The sequence below is a fragment of the Lampetra fluviatilis genome, chromosome 41 (assembly GCF_964198595.1).
Source record: "Lampetra fluviatilis chromosome 41, kcLamFluv1.1, whole genome shotgun sequence".
NCBI lineage: Eukaryota > Metazoa > Chordata > Hyperoartia > Petromyzontiformes > Petromyzontidae > Lampetra > Lampetra fluviatilis.
In genome coordinates this window covers 8,076,404-8,100,742 of record NC_136315.1, presented here as the reverse complement: position 1 = coordinate 8,100,742, position 24,339 = coordinate 8,076,404, and the positions used below count along the sequence as shown (strand labels likewise).

General features: G+C 53.1%; 2 protein-coding genes across 2 annotated transcripts; one reads left to right on the top strand and one right to left on the bottom strand.

Annotated features, from left to right (window-relative positions):
- Positions 1-711: 711 nt before the first annotated feature.
- Positions 712-11,231, top strand: RBP3 (retinol binding protein 3). The gene is made up of 4 exons (XM_078875466.1): positions 712-4,085; positions 5,384-5,574; positions 8,000-8,142; positions 10,620-11,231. Exons 1-4 carry the CDS (start codon positions 999-1,001, stop codon positions 10,970-10,972), a joined length of 3,774 nt encoding a protein of 1,257 aa, XP_078731592.1. The 5' UTR covers positions 712-998; the 3' UTR covers positions 10,973-11,231.
- A 3,879-nt stretch (positions 11,232-15,110) lies between these two features.
- On the bottom strand, positions 15,111-17,682 carry ZNF488 (zinc finger protein 488). The gene is made up of 2 exons (XM_078875619.1): positions 17,528-17,682; positions 15,111-16,805 (listed from the first exon to the last, which is right to left on the bottom strand). The coding sequence occupies exons 1-2, from the start codon at positions 17,538-17,540 to the stop codon at positions 15,655-15,657; spliced, it is 1,164 nt and encodes a 387-aa protein (XP_078731745.1). The 5' UTR covers positions 17,541-17,682; the 3' UTR covers positions 15,111-15,654.
- Positions 17,683-24,339: the final 6,657 nt, after the last annotated feature.

The window sequence follows — 24,339 nt, the reverse complement described above, 5'->3', positions numbered from 1 at the left end:
CAAAGGTTCCCCGGTTATAGCCTGTAACAGACTGTTGGGGCGAGTGCCTGTTCGCGAGTAGCGCACATGAAGGCACAAGACGGGTGGCCAGCACCACGCCCGGCCGCCTTTGTCTCCCTTTGTGGCGATGTTTCGTACACTGCACCAGGTTACTCATTTGATGCTGAGTCGATCTAGGGGGAGGCCCAGGACCGGTATCAGATCATCGTCACCGGTGTTAGTGGCCGTGTGCGGGAATCGAACTCGGGTGTCCCGGGTTCGTAGCACATCGCGCTAACCGCTGCACCGCCGCTCCTCCCACACACACACAAGCTCCGAGTTCGTGAATCAGTGGCTGCACTTAACAACAAGCCTACAACACCTGCTACTCCCGTGCACTCTACCACCATCGACGCACTCACCAGGCTCACCTGAGCTTAGCTCACGTGACCACACGCCAGTGGGCACGCATCCTCTCTGGATGGCTGCTGCGTAGGCTGCCGTGTGATGTCCGACGTTTCGCGGCCACGTGCGAGGCGCTTCCTCTCAAGAACCGCTAGCTAGGCGAGGCGAGCTGTACGAAGACCGTCATCGGGGCAGTATGCGGGCGGGAATGGACAGTCCACGGAAGCAGCCAAAAGCGCGCTGCCCCGTGGGGTTTGGGTGTCGATATTTGCTGCCAACTCCTCGTGTCCATCATCATCATCATGACCACCACCACAGCCCCGCGCGTTACGCATCGCCACCGTTCGCCTCTCGCGTGAACCAAGTGTCGTCGCTAGCGAGACCCATCTGACGGCGACTTTAAGAGGAGCTTCAACTATCCCGCAACCCGTCCTCCAACTGCACCCCACCACCCACCCACCCACCCACTCCCGCTCCAACCTCGATGCACGTCAAATCCCACGGATTAATCTGCTGAAAGCCAACCAAAGAGGATTACGTCCTTGATAATTCCCGGGCACTTTGCTCGGACACCACGGCCGCTGCCTTTGACAGAGGCCACCACCACCACCACCATGGCCGGCTCGCGTGAGCAGCGCACCGCGTTCCCCACGCGCCTTCTGCTGCTGCTGCTGCTGCTGCCGCTCGCCACGTGCCACAGCCAAGCGCAGTATAAGTTCGACACCGCCGTGGTGCTGCACCTGGCCAAGGTGCTGCTGGACAACTACTGCATCCCCGAGAACCTGGTGGGCATGGACGAAGCCATACAGCGAGCGGTGGACAACGGGGAACTCCTCGGCGTCTCCGACCCCGAGAGCGCCGCGTCGGCGCTCACCGAGGGGATCCAGGGGGCCCTCAATGACCCCAGGATCGCGGTGAGCTACGTGCCAGACGTGGACGACGACGGCGAGCGGGAGGAGGGTGACGCGGAGGGATGGGACGCTGGTGAGCAGCACCGCCCCACCACCTTCGAGGAGCTGCTGGCCACCATCCCGCAGAAGACGAGCTTCGCGGTGCTGGACGGAAACGTGGGCTACCTGAGAGCCGACGAGATCATAAGCGAGGCGACCATCAAGAAGCTGGGCCCCGTCATCGTCCAGAGGATTTGGAACCGGCTGGTGGACACGGACACCTTCGTGCTGGACCTCAGATACAACTCGCACGGCGACATCACGGGCCTGCCCTACCTGGTGTCCTGCTTCTGCGAGCCCAGGCCCGTGCTGCACCTGGACACGGTCTACTACCGGCCCACGAACGAGAGCAAGGAGATCTGGTCCCTGCCGGACCTCCAGGGGGCCCGCTTCGCCAAGCACAAGGACGTGTTCGTGCTCGTGAGCGCGAACACCGAGGGAGTCGCCGAGAACGTGGCCTACGTGCTCAAACACCTCCACCGGGCCACCGTGATCGGCGAGCAGACGGCCGGAGGCTCCCTCGAGGTGGAGCGCTTCCGCCTGGGCGACTCTCGATTCTTCGTCACCGTGCCCACGGCGAGGTCCCAGAGCCCGCTGACGGGCCGCAGCTGGGAGCTGACGGGCGTCTTCCCGTGCGTGAGCGCGCCCTCCGAGCGGGCCCTGGACAAGGCCCTGGAGATCCTGAACGCTCGCGGCGTGGCCCGCAAGGCCGTCGAGGCGGCGGGCGAACTCCTGCTCAGCTCCTACACGTTCGTGGAGCGCGCCTCGGCCATAGCGGACCACCTCTCGTGGTCCGAGTACGGCTCCGTGGTGTCCGTGGAGGACCTGACGTCGAAGCTCACCCAGGACCTGCAGTCGGTGGCCGAGGACCCGCGTCTCGTCGTGAGCAACCGCGAGCCCGAGTGGCCCCCGCTGGCGCAGCCGATCCCCCCGGGCCCACCCGCGCCGCTGCCGGACGACGAGCAGATGCTGGAGGCCATCGTGGACAGCGTGTTCAAGGTGGAGGTCCTGGAGGGGAACATCGGCTACCTCCGCTTCGACGAGTTCGGCGACGCGTCGGCCGTGATGAAGCTCAGGAAGCAGCTGGTCTCCAAGGTGTGGGAGCGCATCCAGCCCACAGACAACGTGATCATAGACCTCCGCTACAACCTCGGGGGTTCCTCCACCGCCATCCCCATCGTGCTCAGCTACTTCCAGGACGCGTCGCCGCCCGTGCACTTCTACACGGTGTACGACAGGCTGCGCAACGTCACCGCCGAGTTCCACACGGTGTCGAACCTCACGTCGCAGCTCTACGGCTCCAAGAAGGGCGTCTACCTCCTCACGAGCCAGCACACGGCCACTGCGGCCGAGGAGTTCACCTACCTCATGCAGTCGCTCAACAGGGCCACCATCGTGGGCGAGATCACGGCGGGCAGGCTGGCGCACAGCCTGGCGTTCCGCCTCTCGGACACGCGCCTCTACATGACCGTGCCCATCATCAACTTCATCGACAACAACGACGAGTACTGGCTGGGTGGCGGCGTCGTGCCCGACGCAATCGTGCTGGCCGAGAACGCGCTGGACGCGGCCAAGGAAATCATCGACTTCCACCCGAAAATGGTGTCGCTGCTCGAGTTGGCCGGCTCGCTCGTGGAGGGCTACTACGCGATGTTGAGCGACGGCGAGAACGCCACGGCCGAGATCCTCCTCAAGTACCGCGAGGGCAAGTACCGTTCGGTGGTGGACTACGAGGCGCTTGCCTCGCAGCTCACCTCGGACCTGCACGAGATCTGGGGCGACCACCGCTTGCACGCCTTCTACAGCGACCTGCAGATCGAGCGCATGGACGCGGACAAGACGCCCAGCGTGCCGTCTCCCGAGGAGCTCAGCGTGCTCATCGACACCGTCTTCAAGGTGGACATCCTCGCCAGCAACGTCGGCTACCTGCGCTTCGACATGATGACCGACGCCGAGGTGCTGAAGCACGTGGGGCCTCAGCTGGTGGAGAAGGTGTGGAACAAGATCTCCGGCACGCGCTCGCTCGTCATCGACGTGCGCTACAACATGGGCGGCTACTCGACGTCCATCCCGATCCTCTGCTCGTACTTCTTCGACGCGTCGCCTCCGCGCCACCTCTACACGGTCTTCGACCGGCCCAGCAGGAGCAGCGCCGAGGTGTTCACGGTCCCGCGGGTGCTGGGCCAGCGCTACGGCGCCAGCAAGGACGTCTACATCCTCACGAGCCACATGACCGGCTCGGCCGGCGAGATCCTCACGAGGGTCATGAGCGACCTCAAGCGGGCCACGGTGATCGGCGAGCCCACGGCGGGCGGCTCGCTGTCCACGGGCACCTACCGCATCGGGGACAGCCGCCTCTACGTCTTCATCCCCAACCAGGCCGGCGTGAGCCCTTCGGGGGGACGCACGTGGAGCGTGGCGGGCGTGGAGCCGCACGTGCACACCAAGGCGTCCGAAGCGCTGCAGTCGGCCCTGCGCATGGCGGCGTTGCGCGCTGACGCCCCGTCCATCCTGCGCACGGCGGGGAAGCTGGTGGCCGACGGCTACTCGAGGGCGGAGGCCGCGCTCGGCGTGCCCAGCAAGCTGGCGGCGCTGCTCGCGGCCGGGGAGTACGGAGCCCTGAGGTCCGAGGAGGAGCTCGCCTTCAAGTTGACCGTGCACCTGCAGCTCATCACGGGGGACCGCCACCTCAAGGCGGTGTGCGTGCCCGAGCATGCCACGGACAGGATGCCGGGCATCGTGCCCATGCAGGTGAACGTCGTGCCCACGCGCATTTAACGCGATCAAGTCCGTCGGACCGGAGGCAGATTGGTCATATACTCGCAGGGCAGGCTCAGCCGAAAGTTACGCATTTGCTGAAGACCTGCAATTAAGATTCCCATCATTACCGAACTTAGTCGCTTGCCTCCCACGAAGTGTGCGACTAAAGCCAGGAGGAAGAAAGAAAGGAATACCCACTCTGTATGACTCGTACACAGTGTTCTGTCTATCAAGCTGGCTAATGGTGCCTCTGCAGGACACTGGTGGTGTGTGGACCTCATTATTTTCCATTGGAACCCAGGAGTCATCAGAGTTTAGTTTATTGAGCCATGAAGATTAATACTGAGCCCTGGGCATGAACAACGTGCTCTGAATGTTAATGCTCGGGGCTCACAAAGACACTATTATTGTTTAAGAATTAGCAGTGAATTTACAAGTATTCACAACAAACGCTTGAGAATGTTCGGCATCTTATGTTTGGCATAATCTGACTTTCTGAGCCTCATATTCTTAGATTTTTTCGGTAAAGTCACGTGACTTTACCGGAAAAAACCTAAGAATGTGAATCCTTGCAGTCACGAAAGCTTTAAATCTAGAATTTCTGAGCCTCATGAATTAATATTGGTTCTTGATGATCCTAAATAGCGCATGTTCATAACACTCATCATTGTGTATGTATCCTGCGTGTTTTATCTAACCCATGTGCTCCTCTTCCTGTCTATCAGTCTTAGTTCAAGCGTCTTTGCACGCTTCTTAACCGCGCAGGGTCAATACAAGCAGCAACTCTGCGTGAGAGTTTCACAGCAATCGCTGGCCCACGCTCATTTGAGCAGAGAGACACTTTGAGACACTATTATGCGTCAACATCACAATGTGATGGGCCACGAACGTTTGCTAAAACGCGATGCGTGCTCTTGGCTCGTGCGACGAGTTTAACGTTCTCAATCAGAGCAGGCTCCTCGCAAAGTGCTGCTTGTCGCACTCGCTTCTGTGTGTGTGCGTCACAGAGTGGGGACCCATAGGCAACTACGAACCCGGCGACCCGAGTTCAATTCCAGCTCACGGCCAACACCGGCGACGATTATCTGAACCGGTCATGGGCTTCCCTTAGGTCGACTCAACCTCAAATGAGTACCTGATGCAATGTGTAAACATCACAACTCGGGAGAGAAATTCGGCCGGGCAAGGTGCTAGCGAGCAACCCACTTCATCGATGCTCTCTAACAGCACTTGCCTCAACAGTCTGTTCGAGGCTATACCGGGTGGTGGAATCTTTGTCTTTGTCCCAGATGCCTCCAACCGAGTCGTTTGAGGACCTCATCAAGTTCTCGTTCATCACGGACGTGTTGGAGGGGAAGATCGGCTACCTTCGCTTCGACCTGTTCAGCGACCTGGAGGCGCTCGAGCACGTGGCCCACCTGCTGGTGGAGCACGTGTGGAAGAAAATCTGCGACACCGAGATCCTCATCATCGACCTGAGGTGCCGGGTTTCTCCCCCAAACACCCACCCCCCTTTCCCCGATACAATCGCGACAAAGTTAAAAAAAAAATGGTGTTTGTTTTTTACTACCAGGTAAGGCCCGCTGAGCTTGTACATCGCTCTTGATCAGAAGCGATCCTGTCTATCGCAAACGATGGCGGCTCAATGTAGCGGCTTAGTGTCGTCTTCGTCGCGTGGAAATGTATCGGAGCCGAATGCTCTAGACGCGTGGCGTCGATTCTAAATGTGGAAGAAGCAACAAGTAAACCCGTAAAAACAAAGTTTTTCACTATAAATCCTTTATATGCGTGGCGGCTAGAGTCATCTCGTCCTCTGGCTTGAGATGGCTGCCACCTATGGGTCAGATGATTGCATGGCAGCATTAAGCAATTGGTAATTAAATATAATATTTTTGTCCTAAAAAGTGTAAAATTTTGGAAAACATTTTTCACGAACATTAATTGTCACGCACAACGAGTCTGTGTGGAAAATGTCAGCTCGATTGGATCACGGGAAGTGGGTTAAAACACGACCGAAAGATTTGCACGGTCCTAAGCAAGCAAGCAAGTGAACTTAATATAAAGGATTTAAAAAAAAAACAGAGGACTCCCGAAGAAAAACCCACGCGACCACGGGGAGAGAAGCACGCAAACTCCAAATATACAGCAGGTGTCAAGAATCGGGATCGAACCCCACGACCTCGTGTATACCAGGCGAGGGAGTTAACATCCCCTAGCCACCGTGATGATGATGATGAGATAGAGAGAGGGACGCAAACTCCAAATACACATCAGGCATCGTCAGGGTCGGGGATCGAACCCACGCCCTCCAGTATACCAGGCGAGGTAGTTAACGTCTCGTCATAAATACAGAAGCCCGGGGTGGTGGTGCCCGACCGTGAGTCAGCCCTCTAGGGGCGAGATTGGTGGCTCAGCCATAGAGGCCATCATGCGCGTGACACCCGCCTGCAAGTACAGCAAGTGGGTTTGTGATGACATGACTTCTACATTTGAAGCTTTCGTGACTGCAAGGATTCATATTCTTAGGTCTTTTCGGTAAAGTCACGTAGGTAAAAACATTAAAATTAATAAAAGTAAAATAAAATAAATAAAATAAAAATCACGACGTTTCGGAGGCAACACAAGCTTCCGTCTTCAGGTGGAACCATCACAGCCACGACAGCTGTATCAGCTGTCGTGGCTGTGATGGTTCCACCTGATGACATGACTCTTCTATCAGAGGTTATTATTATTCTTGCTACCACCAGGTGGCGCTGTGACACCACATTTACAAGTTGTAGATCCAGACTTGGAAATCTTCGGCTTCGTTTCCGATTGGGGTTGATTGGGTGGCGTCGCTTGTTCCAAGACTGTCGGCATTTCCACGTTTGCCAACCTCGCCGCATGAATCCGCGAGACGCTGTACTCGTCAGAGCGATTGTCGGTAATTCGCAGAGGTGGGACAAAGTCATTGTTATGCAAGTCCAAGTCGAGTCACAAGTCATCAAATTCCTGACTCGAGTCTGACTCGAGTCCAAGTCACATGACTCGAGTCCACATCTCATAGGTGGGACAAAGTCATTGTTATGCAAGTCCAAGTCGAGTCGCAAGTCATCAAATTCCTGACTCGAGTCTGACTCGAGTCCAAGTCACATGACTCGAGTCCACATCTCATAGGTGGGACAAAGTCATTGTTATGCAAGTCCAAGTCGAGTCGCAAGTCATCAAATTCATGACTCGAGTCTGACTCGAGTCCAAGTCACATGACTCGAGTCCACATCTCATAGGTGGGACAAAGTCATTGTTATGCAAGTCCAAGTCGAGTCGCAAGTCATCAAATTCATGACTCGAGTCTGACTCGAGTCCAAGTCACATGACTCGAGTCCACATCTCATAGGTGGGACAAAGTCATTGTTATGCAAGTCCAAGTCGAGTCGCAAGTCATCAAATTCATGACTCGAGTCTGACTCGAGTCCAAGTCACATGACTCGAGTCCACACCTCTGGTAATTCGGTAAGCGTGGACTGTGGGGGAATCGGAATTTGTGAACCAAAGCGTTTGCGACACATCCTTTACCACTTTCCCATCAGCACTTGCAACATTTGGCTTGCGTTAACTGTTCATCAGCAGTGAAGTATGGTCAAACAATCCTCGTGAGCCACGCAGCATGGGAAGAAGACCTCCATCCAACAGTGTCTTGACCGAGGGCTGCAAGATAAATTATACAAATCCAAGGTTATGAATATTATTAGATTACAATTATCCACGGTTATCAGTTTTCACACACACACGCACTTCAATGGCTATGTCTAGAACGATATTGTCTCTGCTGAACTCTCAATCGATTATAAAGTTAATCGATTCATCATTGAGTCCGAGCTCAGTCCAGAATGAGCGATGATGATGATGATGTTGTTGCACTGCAGGTACAATGTAGGAGGTCCCATCTCCTCCATCCCCACACTCGCCTCCTATCTGTTTGATGAAGATCAGCCGGTTCTGCTCGACAGCGTCTACACGAGACGGTCCAACACCACCCAGCAGATGTGGACCATCGCGCGATTACCCGGTAAACAAAGCACGGCACGCAACACAGCGGCGAGCCCGGCAGGTACAACGCTCACGGCATCGTGCGCTTTCAGATGCGCTTCTGCGGCTGTGGTCTCGAAACGCTCTTCCTTCCGATGTTAGGCAGCCACCGGAGCAGTGCACTTTCAAATTATCCAGTTTGAAAGGCCATTTATTCAGAACTGCTAGTTTTGTGTGTGTGTGTTTAGTTGGTTGTTCTTCACTCCGCACCTCCGATTAGCGCCGTTGGCTACGTACAGTGCGAAAGACGTTCAGCGTTCATACACACGTAAGTAAAACAACGTGGAATAGGCCGGTTCAACGGGATAATCCGGTGGGAATTTTATTGGATGGAATTATGATTTGGTGTCCACACACACACACAATGCATGATTCTAAGATCGGTACAAGTGTGAATATTGAATTGTTGCCTTATGTAATCAAACAAATCAATTGCCGCTGTGTCTATAACCCACGAATGCATCCGTCGTGAGTTATAGTGTGAGCCTCGATACACGAATTTAGCTTACGACTACCATATGACCAATAGCAATTAAACCATACAAGTGGAACAGAGATTGTCATGATGCGTTCTCAGCAGAACGCATTGCCATTACAGTAATGTGTTTCTTTATTGTGATTGTTCCTATTGATTGTTTTTGTTAGTATTGTCATCACCATTGCCGATGTTGCAATGTTATTGTTATTGGCATTATCATTGTTGGCATCAGAACTTATGTTATGCTGCCCACCAATCCACCCGCCTGTCCACACTTACCTTGCTAACACACCTACCCACCCACCTGCTTGCTCCTACCGTCCAAAATACCAACCTGCCCATCTGCTTACCCACCCACCCATTCACCTTCCTGCCGACTTGTCTATCCAACCACCTGCCTAGCCACATACCCACCCATCTGCCTACCCACCTAGCCACCCATCTGTCTGACCACCTAATCCACACACCCATCTCTCGCCTTCCCACAACAGCCCCCCCCCCTTGCCCACCCATCTGCCTGCCTTCTCATCCACTTGCCCCCCACTCATCCACCCACAACGCACAGCAGCAGCAACAGCGGCCACCGTTAGCTGCTCGGTGGCGGTGGTGTCACCACGGCGCTTGTGCGAGGCGAGGTGCCACCTTGAGGCCACGCGAGGTGTCGAGGGCCCGCTGGTAGGAGGCCCCCGGGACGGGCCGGTTGAGTGGCCGGGATGCACCACCGGTGCCTCGCCACTGTGATCTCGCACACAAAGACAAAGGCCCCCCGTGTGGCCTGTAACAGACTGTTGGGGCAAGTGCTGTCAGCGAGCACTTATGAAGGCCGGCAAGGCACACGATGGGGTGGGTGGCCAACACCACGCCCGGCCGTCTTTGTCTCCCCAGTGGCGATGTTTTAACATACCGCACCAGGTACTCGTTTGAGGCTGAGTCGACCTAGGGGAGGCCCAGGACCGGTTCAGATAATCGTCACCGGTGTTGGCCGTGAGCCGAAATCGAAGTCGGGTCGCCCGGTTCATAGCGCGGCGCGCTAACCACTACACCACCACTCCCCACTGTGCTCCCGCGCACACACACACGTTCACGCACACACATGTTCACGCACACACACACGTGCACGCACACACACACACGTTCACGCACACACACACACGTTCACACACACACACACGTTCACGCACACACACACGTTCACGCACACACACGTGCACGCACACACGCACACGCTCACACACACACGCTCACGCACACGCACACACACGCTCACGCACACGCACACACACGCTCACGCACACACACACACACACGTTCACGCACACACACACACGCGCACACACACACGCGCACACACACACGCGCACACACACACGCGCACACACACACGCGCACACACACACGCGCACACACACACGCGCACACACACACGCGCACACACACGTTCACACGCACACACACGTTCACACGCACACACACGTTCACACGCACACACACGTTCACACGCACACACACGTTCACACGCACACACACGTTCACACGCACACACACGTTCACACGCACACACACGTTCACACGCACACACACGTTCACACGCACACACACGTTCACACGCACACACACGTTCACACGCACACACACGTTCACACGCACACACACGTTCACACGCACACACACGTTCACACGCACACACACGTTCACACGCACACACACGTTCACACGCACACACACGTTCACACGCACACACACGTTCACACGCACACACACGTTCACACGCACACACACGTTCACACGCACACACACGTTCACACGCACACACACGTTCACACGCACACACACGTTCACACGCACACACACGTTCACACGCACACACACGTTCACACGCACACACACGTTCACACGCACACACACGTTCACACGCACACACACGTTCACACGCACACACACGTTCACACGCACACACACGTTCACACACACACACGCAGGCAAGCGCTACGGCTCGCGCAAGCCCGTGCTGGTGCTCACGAGTCGTCAGACCCTGGGCGCCGCCGAGGAGTTCGCGGCCGTGCTCAAGCGTCTGGGCCGCGCGCTCCTCATCGGCGAGACTACGGGCGTCGGCTGCTTGCCGGCACACACCTACCACGTGGACGGCACGCACCTCTATCTGGCCGTGCCGGGCCAGCGCTCGCTGCTGGCGCGCTGGGAGCGCACCGGCGTCTCCCCCCACGTTCCCGTGGCCCCCCAGGCCGCGCTGCTCAAGGCCAAGCAGTTGGCGCGGCACCGGCTGGCGGCAGCGCCCCCCGCCACCACCGCCGCAGTGCCCCCCTTGAGCTTGTAGGCAAGGGTGGGATGCAGTGGCGTGGTTGGGTTGGGTGGCGTGGGCTCCGGTGCAACAAGTGAAAAGAGATTTAAAGCTTTCGTGACTGCAGGGATTCAACTTCTTGGTTCTTTCGGTAAAGTCACGTAGAAGGGAAGTAATAAAATAATAAAAATGAAACATAATAAAATAATATAATAAAATAATATAATAATATAATACCATAATGTAATAATATTATATAATTTTATTATGTTTTATTTTTATTATTTTATTACTTCCCTTCTACGTGACTTTACCGAAAGAACCAAGAAGAAGTGAAAAGAGATCACCTGGCCAGGGCGTTGCCGCGGTGGCGAGATGTTAACTACCTCGCCCGGTATACGGGAGGTTGTCGCGTTCGATCCCAACCCTGACGCCTGCTGTATATCTGGAGTTGGCATGTTCTCGCCATGGTTGCGTGGATTCAAGAGTATTTTTGGCTGCTATAAATTTCCATACGCTAAGCCAATATCGTTGAGCCATCATTTGTGGCCAGGTCGCTTCTGAAAAAGAGCTACGCAGCTCGGTGAGCCTTACCTGATCATAAACTAGTTGTAGTTTTAATTTCCACCCCCACATCACTTATTGTGTAGGAATAATCTGCGGTTATTGTGTCGGAATTACATACAGGGGCTATACACTGGGTGGCATCGGGGATAAATGCATTAAATATAGCCGTGAGATTCAAGGATTTGAGATACTGGGTGAGGATCACAGTTTACAGATGTAATGTGTTAAGTGCGGTGTAGGATGAGATGCAGCGATTAACTATCGGGTTGATGCAGGGACATATATATATGGGGCTTACGTGTAGGGATTCGATATGGGGTCAGATTTATGGGTTCGCAGGAATACTGCCATGGATCACCGTATTCTCCAGATTGTAAGATTGTCCGCAAAGTGAGAGGCACCCCAAACGTGTGCCTGGTGTCAATCGAGTTAAACAAACACAGCAAACAAACAGACAAAGATCCCCTGTATAGCCTTTAACAGACTGTTGGGGCAAGTGCTGTTAGCGAATAACACCTTTGAAGATGGGCGCGGCACACGAGGGGGTGGGTGGCCAGCACCACGCCGGGCCGCCTTTGTCTCCCCAGTGGCGATGTTTACTACACACCGCACCAGCTACTCATTTGAGGCTGAGTTGACCTAGGGGAGGCCCAGGACTGGTTCAGATAATCGTCACTGGTGTTGGCCGTGAGCGGGAATAGAACCCGGGTCGCCTGGTTCGTAGTGCAGTATGCTAACCGCTACAACAGTAAATGCATAATACAACAAGATTATAAAACGCACACCCATCTGTTGCTCTAAGATACAGGGATGGGGGAGGGGGAGAAATAAAACAAAGTGCGTCTTATAATCCGAAGAATACGGTACTCGACCGCATACGCACTTGCGATCCCAGAGGTCACCGATTCAGCTCGATCTCCCCGGCGCGTTAGTTGAAGCCACGTCGCGAATTTCTCCTAAAACCCAGCCACCCACAACCGCCTCTGTCCCACCCAGCGGTGCAAACGGGTTCAACACGCCAAGTCGATCGGCAGGATGGGTTCAGACTCGGCCTAATAACCCCTCCAGAGGGGGGGGGGGGGCTCCGGAGAGCTCGTCACGCACAGTTCAAGCACTTGGCGAAAGACGCGGCGGCATTATACTCGCAGTGTACCATATAGCACGTGATTGTGATCGCATAGGTGTCCTATATATTTATTATATAAGAGAAAACCCTCGCTGCGGGATGGCACTCGGTTGTGTGGCGATGTCTCTTCGCTCGCACGGTCTCCCCAGTGCCGGATTAAGCTAGTGGGGGGGGGGGGTGTAGCATATGTTATAAAGGGGCCCTAAATAAAATAAAAACACGTAAATATTAAAACACACATGTTTAACTTGCATAGTAAATTAATTGTATTTTTTTCATTTGCTATACAGCCGGATAATTCGACAAATCGCTAACCTTAAACACCCAGTCGTTCGTAAAAGTTGAAGGCGGTATAGTACTATAGTAATAGAGCAAGTGCAGAATCACTGAACCGGAATTGATAGCTTGAAAGCATTTAGCGCGGGGCCCTTGAAAGTGCGGGGCCCGTAGCACGTGTAGCTACTACATATGTAGCAGCGACTACATATGTAGTCGCTGCTACATATGTAGCTACTACACGTGTAGCTACTTTTGCTCCCTGATAATCCGGTACTGGTGCTCCCCCCTTGCTCTCTCGGTGTGTAATTCGTTAGCGTGCAATTCTTTACACAATCCATTTCCAGCTTTTTGTTCAATATTAATTGTTCAGCGTCAGTGTTTCTGATCCGTATGTTATAAGGCTAATGTATGATTAAACACTTTAAATCTTTACCCCTGTCAGTATGGTTTTTTTTTCATAATTTGGTTCAGTTTTCCAAAACGCACTCCGACCTATAAGGTAAGGCCCACTGAGCTATTTAGCTATTTTTCAGAGGCGACCTGGCCACAAATTATAACTCGACGCAGTGGCTTATCACGTGGAAATCAATAGCATCAAAATTCTCTAAAAGCATGTTTCTAAATGTGGAGGAAAATCGGAGGACCCGGAGAAAATCCACGTGACCACTGGGATAGAGAGACACGCAAACTCCTGTATACCGAGCGAGGTAGTTAACAGCTCGCCACCGCGGCATCCCCAATTTGTTGGAGAAACCCCGAGTACCCGGAGAATACCCATGTATGCAAGGGAATCCCACTAAAAGCTTCGCATGTTATTTAATCCACAGACTCAATCCAGTGAGTGGACCCAATCTATCCATGGATCGCATCCATTTGCTGGACTGCCATCTCCTGGCATCTCATAGCCATGCACTGGTGCTCAGCCGTGTGAGTATCCGAATGACCAGGCTAAAAACCGGCTTAGCTTCTGAACTCCGACAACAGCGGGCTCAGCTCACAGGCAATACAATAATTGCATGCGTTTATCTAAAAATGCGCTTGTCCTGGTGATGGTTGCGGCGGCAGCGTGTTGAGTCGGGCGGTCCAGACCTCCCTTGCCCTGGCGACAGACTCCAGCTCTTCCTAGGGAATTCCCAGGCGCTCCCAATTCTATTTCTTGAAAAACAAATGACGAGGCTATGCAAGTTCCGATGGTTTGTTAAGTGAGGACTAGTCCGTGTTTTATTAGCAATATACAATGTGTTTAAGCACGTTGAGCAAATGATTCACAACAGATAACGCATAACAAATAATTCGTAGCACATAAAGAGACGTCGGCTTGATCGTTTATTCCCATTTCAACATTCTTTCCAAGACATACAATGGCACCATCACTAAATCGTATTGTTAATGTAGACATAGCAATGCAAATAATATTAAAAAATAATATACTTTATGCATAAAATATTAATAATATATTTAGCGGTTTTAAATGCATTGGTAATTTGACAATACTTCTTCGTAAAAAAGACTAAGACTGATGTACGTTACAGTTAAACATATACACAGGACAATAGTCAAAAGAAAATGCTCATCGTGGGTGGAAGGAGTGGTGGCACAGTGGTTAGCGCACTGTGCTATAATCTGGTGACCTGAGCTGAATTCGGGCCCAGGGACAACATCAGTGGCGAGTGATCAGCACGGTGAAGAATGGTGGTCAAACAACCGTCCATGACTGACACGTCGTTGGAGAGACCTTCATAGACAATGGTCTGTGATCTTCTTGGTTCTTTTGGTAAAGTCACGTAGAACGGAAATAATAAAATTAAAAAAATAAAACATAATAAAATAATTCTCACGACGTTTCGGCCACAACGCAAGCAGCCGTCTTCAGGTGAAGAACAGGTCTGTCGCTGTCTTTCCGACAGACTTGTTCTTCACCTGAGGACGCTGTCTTTCCGACAGACCTGTTCTTCACCTGAGGACGGCTGCTTGCGTTGTGGCCGAAACGTCGTGAAAATTATTTTATAATGTTTTATTTGTATTATTTTATTATTTCCCTTCTACGTGACTTTACCGAAAGAACCAAGAAAATTAATCCCTGCAGTCACGAAAGCTTTAAATCGAAATGGTCTGTGAATTCATTATTTTATTTAGATAAAAAAAATTGCAGACTATTTATTGTTTTTCCGTTTATTACTCATGACCAGTTTTACTGTTTTATGTTAACCTAAGTAGTATGTGTGTGTGCATTTTCATACATATCACTATAAATATATACATAGATAAAATATCTCTAAAACCTTTTTATTTTAAACATAAAATACAGATCAAAGAATATTTGTTTTCTCTGCAGTAAAAATCCGTTACACACATCGCACAAGTCACACTACAAAAGGCACATTGGCACCAAATTACTGCGCATAAATTGTGCTTAATTAACGTCACCGTACGTCGGCCTTGCCAACCAATATCATCGCTGCAAGCGGAGCATGGTCGGGATTTCACAGTGGGGTTAGGGTAAGCGACGTTGGGAGCTCGTAGCAGAGCGCGGCGGAGAAAGTGTCGTCGATTTCATCGCGTCGAGGCGACGGCGGACGGGTTGCGACACGCGTGCGGGTTTCGAGTCGGACAAGGCAAACTAACTCGGGGAGTTCCGAATAGAACGCGGCAATGAAGCGTATGCAGGTGTAGCCAGGAGGAGCGGGAAGGCGGCCGACGGCGGAATTGCGGAGTCCCATGCTCGTCACGGCGGCCGTCACGCGGGTCAGTTATGCGATATCATGTGCCTGGACAGGTGGTGCCTCTCCCGGAAGCTCTCCCCGCACACCTGGCAACGTAACCTCTCCTCGCGGCGCCTCTTCGACAGCGGCTCGGCCGAGCGCTCGCAGCGGTGGTGAGAGCGCATGTGGTAGACCAGGTCCGACGTGAGACGAAAGGACACGTTGCACTTGGCGCACCAGTTCTGCGGCGGCAACCCTAGCCCGCCGGGACCGGCCACTTGAGGCATGGGCAGCGGAGGAGACGGCCTCAAGATGGGCCTGGGCACCAGAGGTTTGGACCAGGAGGCCCTGCAGTCCGCGTAGACGAACGTGGGCCCGTTGTGAGCGGCGGCGGCGGTGGCGGCGGCGGTGGCAGCGATGCCGCGCACGCCGAAGTGAGCGGACGCCGTTGTTGTCTTCAGCAGCTCGGAGACCATGAACTGAGAGCTGGTGGAGCGCCTGTGCTCGGACTTGGCTGGAGGCGAGAAGGCGCTCTTGTGCTGGCCCCCCACAACGCTCTTGGGCGTCTCAAAGACATCGCCCCTCGAGGTGTCCAGAGGATTCGGCTCACCGGCTCTGGAAGGAGTGCGCCTCTCCGAGCGTTCACCTCTTGCGATGCTGCTGCTGCTGCTGCCGTTGTTGATGTTGTTCATCCACACCGCGTGCGTCGGTCTCGCAGAATAATGAGCACCGTCATCCGGGGAGGACGTCTCAACCTTCTCAACCTTTCGCTCTCGTTTCCACGCCTGCTCCTCCCTTTGTTCGCCCCGCTGCAGGCCACGCTGAGCCTTCGGCCGGGCGACGCCGTGCGCGGACCTGGGACCTTCGACCGCTGCCGAGCACAGCAGGCGACCGTGAGCATCCGACGAGGTGTCACGGGCGATGTGTCCCTGCATTGCGCTCTCGCTTAACGCGGGCCGCGACTCGAGATCCCGGGCCAGGTTGTGAAAGTCCACGGTGCATTTTCTGGCGGCGGGGGCAGCACAGGGAGCGGCACTCGGAGAGGCGAGGCACACGGGGTTGGAGTCTCGCAGAGGAGTGAGCCACGGCTGCGGAGCGAGTCTCACGCCGCACGGAGGAGCGCGGGGGTCGTGCGCCGGCGGGCAGTCCAGTCGGAACATCCCCGCGTAGTGTGAGCAGCGGTATCCCACGGAGTCTGCAAGGAGCGCACACGAAGCACAGATTGTCAGACAGAGAGATGTACTCGTCTACTCAAGACTTCGCCGTTTGTATTCTGCAGCTCCTGCCCACCTTTTGGAGCGACAAGCATTGGATGTGAATCGAGGCTCGTTCAGTTCCACAGTCGAGCAGACTGCATCGGATTTATATATATGTATGTTGAACTTCTTTTGCACCGTATGTAGCCAACCGTGCTAATCGAAGATGTATAATTGTGCATAATTAACTAAATACGAAGGGCAGGCCAATGGATTGTGTAAGATATTCTTCAATTATTTTAGTGGAGTGACAGATTTCTCATATATTGCTTGCATGCCAGTCTAAATGACAGGTGGAATGGCAGCGCAGATGATTAGCGCACCACGTTATGAACCCATTCTATACCCTGCTACGGCTAACGCCTTGTGCCACGGCACTAACCCCCCACACCCTCCACCCACCACTCCTCACTTCACCAACCAGCACTGACCAGTGCGGTCACGTATAGCCAAGTAATCCGACGACTAAGGCAAGCGTGGATAAAGAGGCCTTCATCTCGCAGTGGATTGACAAAGAACTACAAATAATGACGATTATTTTATTATGATCACTTCTAATCTAACTGAACACGAGGGACATCAATCGCACTTGTAATAGGACGACTCGAATCTCCATATTAATGTGCGATGGTGCGCGGTGATGGACACGCCGACGACTCACACATCATATCCATGGGAGACGCGGGACCCTCCGATCCGACGCAGCTCCTCCTTCGCTCGCTCCTGCTGCGTCGACGTTCCTTTTCAAGTTGTGGATGGTCGCCGTTATCCGCCGCCTCTGGCGAGCTCTCTATCCCCTTGTGCGGACCCCTCCTCCTCCTCCTCCTCTCTGCCTCGCCCTCCCTCCCTCCTTCCCTCCCGCCCGCTCCTTCTCTTGTTGTATTCTCCGCTCCCCCCACCCCCACCCCTCTCTCTCTCCACCTTCCTTCTCCACTCGCTCAACTTCTCTTCTTCTGTCGCGCCGCCGCCGAGACTCGAGTCCAATCGATCTGTTCCGCCTCTGCCGGAGAAAAGGGCGAGCACCGTTAGATTTGTTGCTCCGCGCAAGGAGTCGCTTTTAAGTCCTCGTAAGGGGGAAGCGGGTGTCTAAGTGGACTCAAACTACCTCGCCTGGTATGCAGGAGGTCGTGGGTTCGATCCCGACCCTTGACGCCTGTTGTATATTTGGTGTTTGCGTGTCTCTCTCTCTCCCGTGGTCGCGTGGTTTTTTTGTCCAGATCCTCCGGGTTTTCCCTCTACATTTAAAAAAGTGCCTTTAGGGTATTTGGCTGCTATGAATTTCCACGTGATAAGCCACTTCGTTGGGCTATCATTTGTTGCCAAGTCACTTCTGACAAAGAGCTATATAGCTCAGTGGACCTTACCTGGTAACATGTAATAGCGATGTAGACTACCTGTTCGCAATGCACTTGGAGTATTTAGCTGGTGATGGGAAGTCTGTGTCAATGTCCATTGCCTTGAGTTTCACAATTCGCTCGTAGAAGCAATGCCACGATTTTCCATCTCCGTGACTTTACCGAAAGACCCAAAGAATAACAATGCCACGATGCCAAACACATTACGAGCCGGTGACAAACAAAACTTAACATCGCCGAGCCACATTGCAGCTCCACGTCTACAAGATATTGGCAATCCCTGCTCGTCTCAAAACAAATGATCAACTTTCCGAGATCCGAATATTATTATTATTATTATTTCCCCCACATATGATAATTATTCCAGGTGACTAAATATAGTTTGTGGAATTCGCAGAAATGTTGAGTGTTCGGAAGGATTTTCTCTAGGGTGCTCCAGTCTCTTCCCGAATTCCAAACACTATTTTGTGGAATTGGCCACATATCTCATGGAGGTTTCCCTGTGCAAATAATAATGAGCATTGTTGTGGTTCATTGTATTCAACTTAAAATGCGTCAAATTTTGCGGTCAATTGTACACCACGTTCACGCATAATACAAGGAAGAGTAGCTTACAGGTTTGAAGATTACCATACCTGTCAACCCATACGGTGTACCCTTGATATTGTACAGGGAATTTGAGTTTTCAGGTCCATACGGCATGCAGCCATTTCAATAGGGCAACATTTGTTTTGTCTATTTGTGTTTCTCCCTTGTGATGACACTTTGTAGGATGAACTTTGAGATTTCTAAGGGTACGGGGTGACCAATAAGGTCCGATTTGGTCCGCAATAAGGTCGGCACTGATAAGCGATCGACAGGTACGTGATACACAACGCACGTTTCAATTTTCACCGCACATATACACACGCATTGCACGTAAACGTAGGGATACAAAAGTGTACAAAGTGGTGAGAAATCTTTAATTAAATTCACAACGTCTGGCTCCGCACTTTTCACCTGCCCCATCTTGTTCTAGGTACGAGTTATTACCGTCGCAAACATCGCACAGGGAACAACTTCACCTCGCGGTTTCGTTAATCACCATTCCGGACAATAAAAAAAAACGCACAAAGCTTTTCTTAACACCTACGCGACTCCCGAAGTTGAGCAACTGTGTTCAAATCGATCAAACCCCCGCCCCCCCCCAAATCAATGAAAAAATATAAAATCTAAAAAAATATAAACAATAAAATTTCTGACCGCAACCATCACCCCGCCGTTCCGTCCCGAAACCAACCCCACTCGCGCCCACCGCTCACTCAACTCGCTTACCACCAAGCGAAGAAGCAGCAACAGCAACAACAAAAGCAAGCCTCGACTCGCCTGCGCGGGGTTCCAGATTGTTTCCCTTCCGCTCGGCTCAGCGAGGTCTCCCCACAAGCAACGGGAGCCACACTCGTCCGGGCTGGCAGCGAGCAGCGAGGGGATCTGGAAGCATATGGTCGCAGCGTTAGGAGCACCAGGCCATTGTGGCGCGTTCGCCACAAAGCGTCAAATGAGGCGTGTGGTCGCCTCCGCCTGTGTGGTCTTTTCTGGAGGGGGGGGGGGGCATGCGGTTCGCTTTGTGGGATTCTTTTTTTGGGGCTCGCCCATCGATTTGTTGCCCTATACCGCGGGCCCACTCTTGTGCGAAATAAAAAAACAACCCCACAGAAGGGGACGGAGATGGGGGGGGGCACCCTCCCACCCCCATCTCTCCCCGCCTCCCCCCCCCTCTTTTCAGCGCGGCGACAGAGGGTAAAGGACACGGCGCAGATACGCGTGACATAAGCCTCTTTGAGACCGAGTGGCATCTCAACGGGTTTAAGATGTTTTTCTTTTGGGGCCGGGGGGTGGGGGAAAGTGTGGAGGGGGTGGAGGGGGAGGAGGAGAGGGGCATAATGGCTTTTAGCCTCTTGTTCCTAATTTGCTGCCGGAGCCCCATGAAAAATTCAAACGTTTGGCAGCCGATCGAAGCCCCCTCTCAATTTGGATCATTCACCCGCTCCCCACTCCCCCAAGTCCATCAATTATGCGGCCTTCCTCGCAGCAAATGGATTTTGGAAAGGAAACTTCCCGAGTCGCCGATCGAGCGCGCCATGAAGCCGTCGCGTTATTCCGCGAGCTGAAGTTGTTGATCCCAACGAGGAGTCGGAGTGACTCCTCTGACCAAAGCCGTAATTATAATATATATTGGGGGGACACACATCCCCCCCCCCCAATATTCAAATATTCTCAAAATTTCCCCCCCAATATATTGCTATAAAACATTGCTATGCTATGTAAATAAAAACAACAATATGCTAAACCTTACCCACAATATCTGGACTTGTCTTCATATAAATCAATGCATAGATTTCTGTTCATATGATTGTGGTTATGGTGGTACTTTATTAATCCATAATCTCTGCTATTACAGACAATGAAACAAGAAATGGTAAAAAAAAGTAAAAACAGAACATTGTAAAAAATAAAAAAGTCAATCCAATGTGTTCATGAATTTTTTAATATTTTAGGCAGGAAATGAGTTTTCAAATTTAGATATTTTTCTGGGTTGGGACCCCCAGACACCCTGGAAAATTTGGTCTCCCCCAATGTTGAATCCATGGCTACGGCCTTGCCTCTGACATACACGGGGGCTACGCGCGAACGTTCATCGCTTCGATGAGGGCGAAGCTCGCGGAAAGAGGTCCATGAGTTGCGAGTGCCTAATTCAAAGGTGTCACGCAACAAGATGGGTCAACAATTAAGGAGGGGGGTCAAGGAACCGTTCGGATAATCGTTACTGATGTTAGCCGTGGCAGGGAATTGAACCGAGGCCGCCGAGACCGTAACGACGTATCGTAATCGTGTAGCCGCAATGTGATAACCACCGCGCTACCACATCCCCTACGAACATAGCCTGTTACAGACTGTTGGGGCAAGTGCTGTTAGCGAGTAGCACATATGTAGGCCGGCACGGTCAACACCACGCCCGACCGCCTTTGTCTCCCCAGTGGCGATGTTTACACACCGCACCGGGTACTCATTTGATGCTGAGTCGACCCAGGGGGAGGCCCAGGTCCGGTTCAAACATTCGTCACCGGTGTTGGCCGTGAGCGGGAATCGAACCAGCGTGGCCGGGTTCGTAGTTGCAGCACGCTAAGCGCTGCACCACCGCTCCGCTACAAAAATACACAACAACAACAAAGACACACACTCATACAAAAATACTAGACAACGGTACACAACATATGTACACGCGGACACACTTTCATACAAGATACACCCAGAATCACACGGACACAAACACAAACCCACAGGTACGTACAAAGACAAAAGATCCTCCTACACACGCTGTTGGGGACAAGTGCTTTAAGCGAGTACCTATGAAGGCATGAGGGGGTCGTGTGGCCAACACCACGCCCGCCCTCCTTTGTCTCCCCAGTGCCGATGTTTGCACATCTCACCAGGTACTTGTTTATGGCTGAGTCGACCTAGGGGATACCCGAGGACCGGTTTAAATATTCGCCACTGTTATTGGTCGTGAGCACGAATCGAGCTCTGGTGGCCAGGTTCGTAGAGTCAGTGCGTTAAGCACTAAAAAAGACAAAGATCCCCCGTATAGCCTTTAACAGACTGTCGGGGCAAGTGCTGTTAGCGAGCACCCTTGAAGGCCAGCACGGCACACAAGGGGGTGGGGGGTGGCCAGCACCACGCCCGACCGCCTTTGTCTCCCCAGTGGCGATGTTTACACACCGCACCACGTTACTCATTTGAGTCTGAGTCGACCTAGCGGAGGCCCAGCAGCGGTTCAAATAATCGTCACTTGGTGTTGGCCGTGAAAGGGAATCTAACCCGGGCGAACCAGGTTCGTAGCGCAGCGCGCTGACCGCTACACTAACCGCTCCACACACACACACAGCCCCACACACACACACAGCCCCACACACACACACACAGCCCCACACACACACACACAGCCCCCCCACACACACACACAGCCCCACACACACACACACAGCCCCACACACACACACACAGCCCCACACACACACACACAGCCCCCCACACACACACACAGCCCCACACACACACACATCCCCACACACACACACAGCCCCACACACACACACACAGCCCCACACACACACACACACAGCCCCACACACACACACACAGCCCCACACACACACACACAGCCACACACACACAGCCACACACACACAGCCCCACACGCACACACACAGCCCCACACGCACACACACAGCCCCACACACACACACACAGCCACACACACACAGCCCCACACACACACACACAGCCCCACACGCGCGCGCTCAGAGACAGACCCACACGCACGCATAGCTTATGCTCGGTGGGCGTTGATGAGCGTTCGCACCATTAGTCGCGTTAGCTTTGTCCGGAGCTTCGCTCCCGAAGCCTCGGCACCATTGTCCGCGAGCCGTCCGCCTCGGCGTGACCGAGGCATCCGTGGCCGCACAGCGAGAGACGCGGCTTTGTGCGCAACCTCGCTCGATGCTTGCATACGTGTCAGGTCCGCTATCACAGCGAGTAGCGCCATGCATGTAATCCCTGGCCGCTGATGAGCGTCGGTGACCCTCCACACACACACCCAACCATCCCGGTTACCCGACTCCATTCATATCAATGCGGACAAAGACAAAGATCCCCCGTGTAGCCTGTAATAGACTGTTGGGGCAAGTGCTGTTAGCGAGCACCTATAAAGGCCGGCACGGCACACGTGGGGGTGTGGGTGGCCAACACCGCGCCTGGCCGCCTTTGTCTCCCTAGTGGCGATGTTTACACACCGCACCAGGTACTCATTTGAGGCTGAGTCGACCTAGGGGAGGCCCAGGATCGGTTGAGATAATCGTCACTAGTGCAGCGCGCTAACCGCTACCCTACCGCTCCCCGCAGAGGGGACACACACAGACACACACACAAAGACACACACAGACACACACACAAAGACACACACAGACACACACAGAGACACATAGAGAGACACACACAGACATATACAGACACACACAGCGACACACACAGACACACACACAGAGACACGCACAGAGATACACACAGAGACACATACAGACACACACACACACAGACACATACAGACACACACACAGAGACACACACAGAGACACACACAGACATATACAGACACACACAGCGACACACACAGACACACACACAGAGACACGCACAGAGATACACACACACAAACACACACACAGAGACACACACAGACACACACAGAGACACATACAGACACACACACAGAGACACATACAGACACACACACAGCGACACACACAGAGATACACACACAGACACACACACAGACAAACACACACACAGAGACACATACAGACACATACAGACACACACACAGAGACACATACAGACACACACACAGAGACACACACACACAGACACACACACAGAGATACACACACAGACACACACACAGAGAAACATACAGACACACACACACAGACACACACAGACACACACACAGAGACACACACACACACACAGACACACACACAGAGACACACACACAGACACACACAGAGACACATACAGACACATACACAGAGACACACACAGAGATACACACACACAGACACACACACAGAGACACACACACACAGACACACACACAGACACACACTGTCGGCTCCCTTGTCCTCTACGTATACGTACAGCCATCGTGGCACACGAGGGGGGTGGGGGTCAGCACCACCACGCCTGGGCTGCTGGTGTGTAGCCACCCACACTAGGTGTGTGTGCTCATTTAAGGCTGAGCGGACCTAAGGGAAGCCCCGGACCCGATAAAATATTGGCCACTGGTGTTGGTCGTGAGTGGGAATTGAACTCGAAGGGGTCGCTAGGTAGAATTGATGCATAATGGTATCACTAATATTACTAAATATTTATAAATGTTTACAAAATTAAATTCGACAAGACATTTGACGAGAACGTTGTCGTGGTTTAATGGATGGTAAACAGGATTTGGAAACCAGAAATCACCCTCTCGATTTCTCCACCAACATGGTGAAGTATGGTCAATCAATCTCCTAGTCCG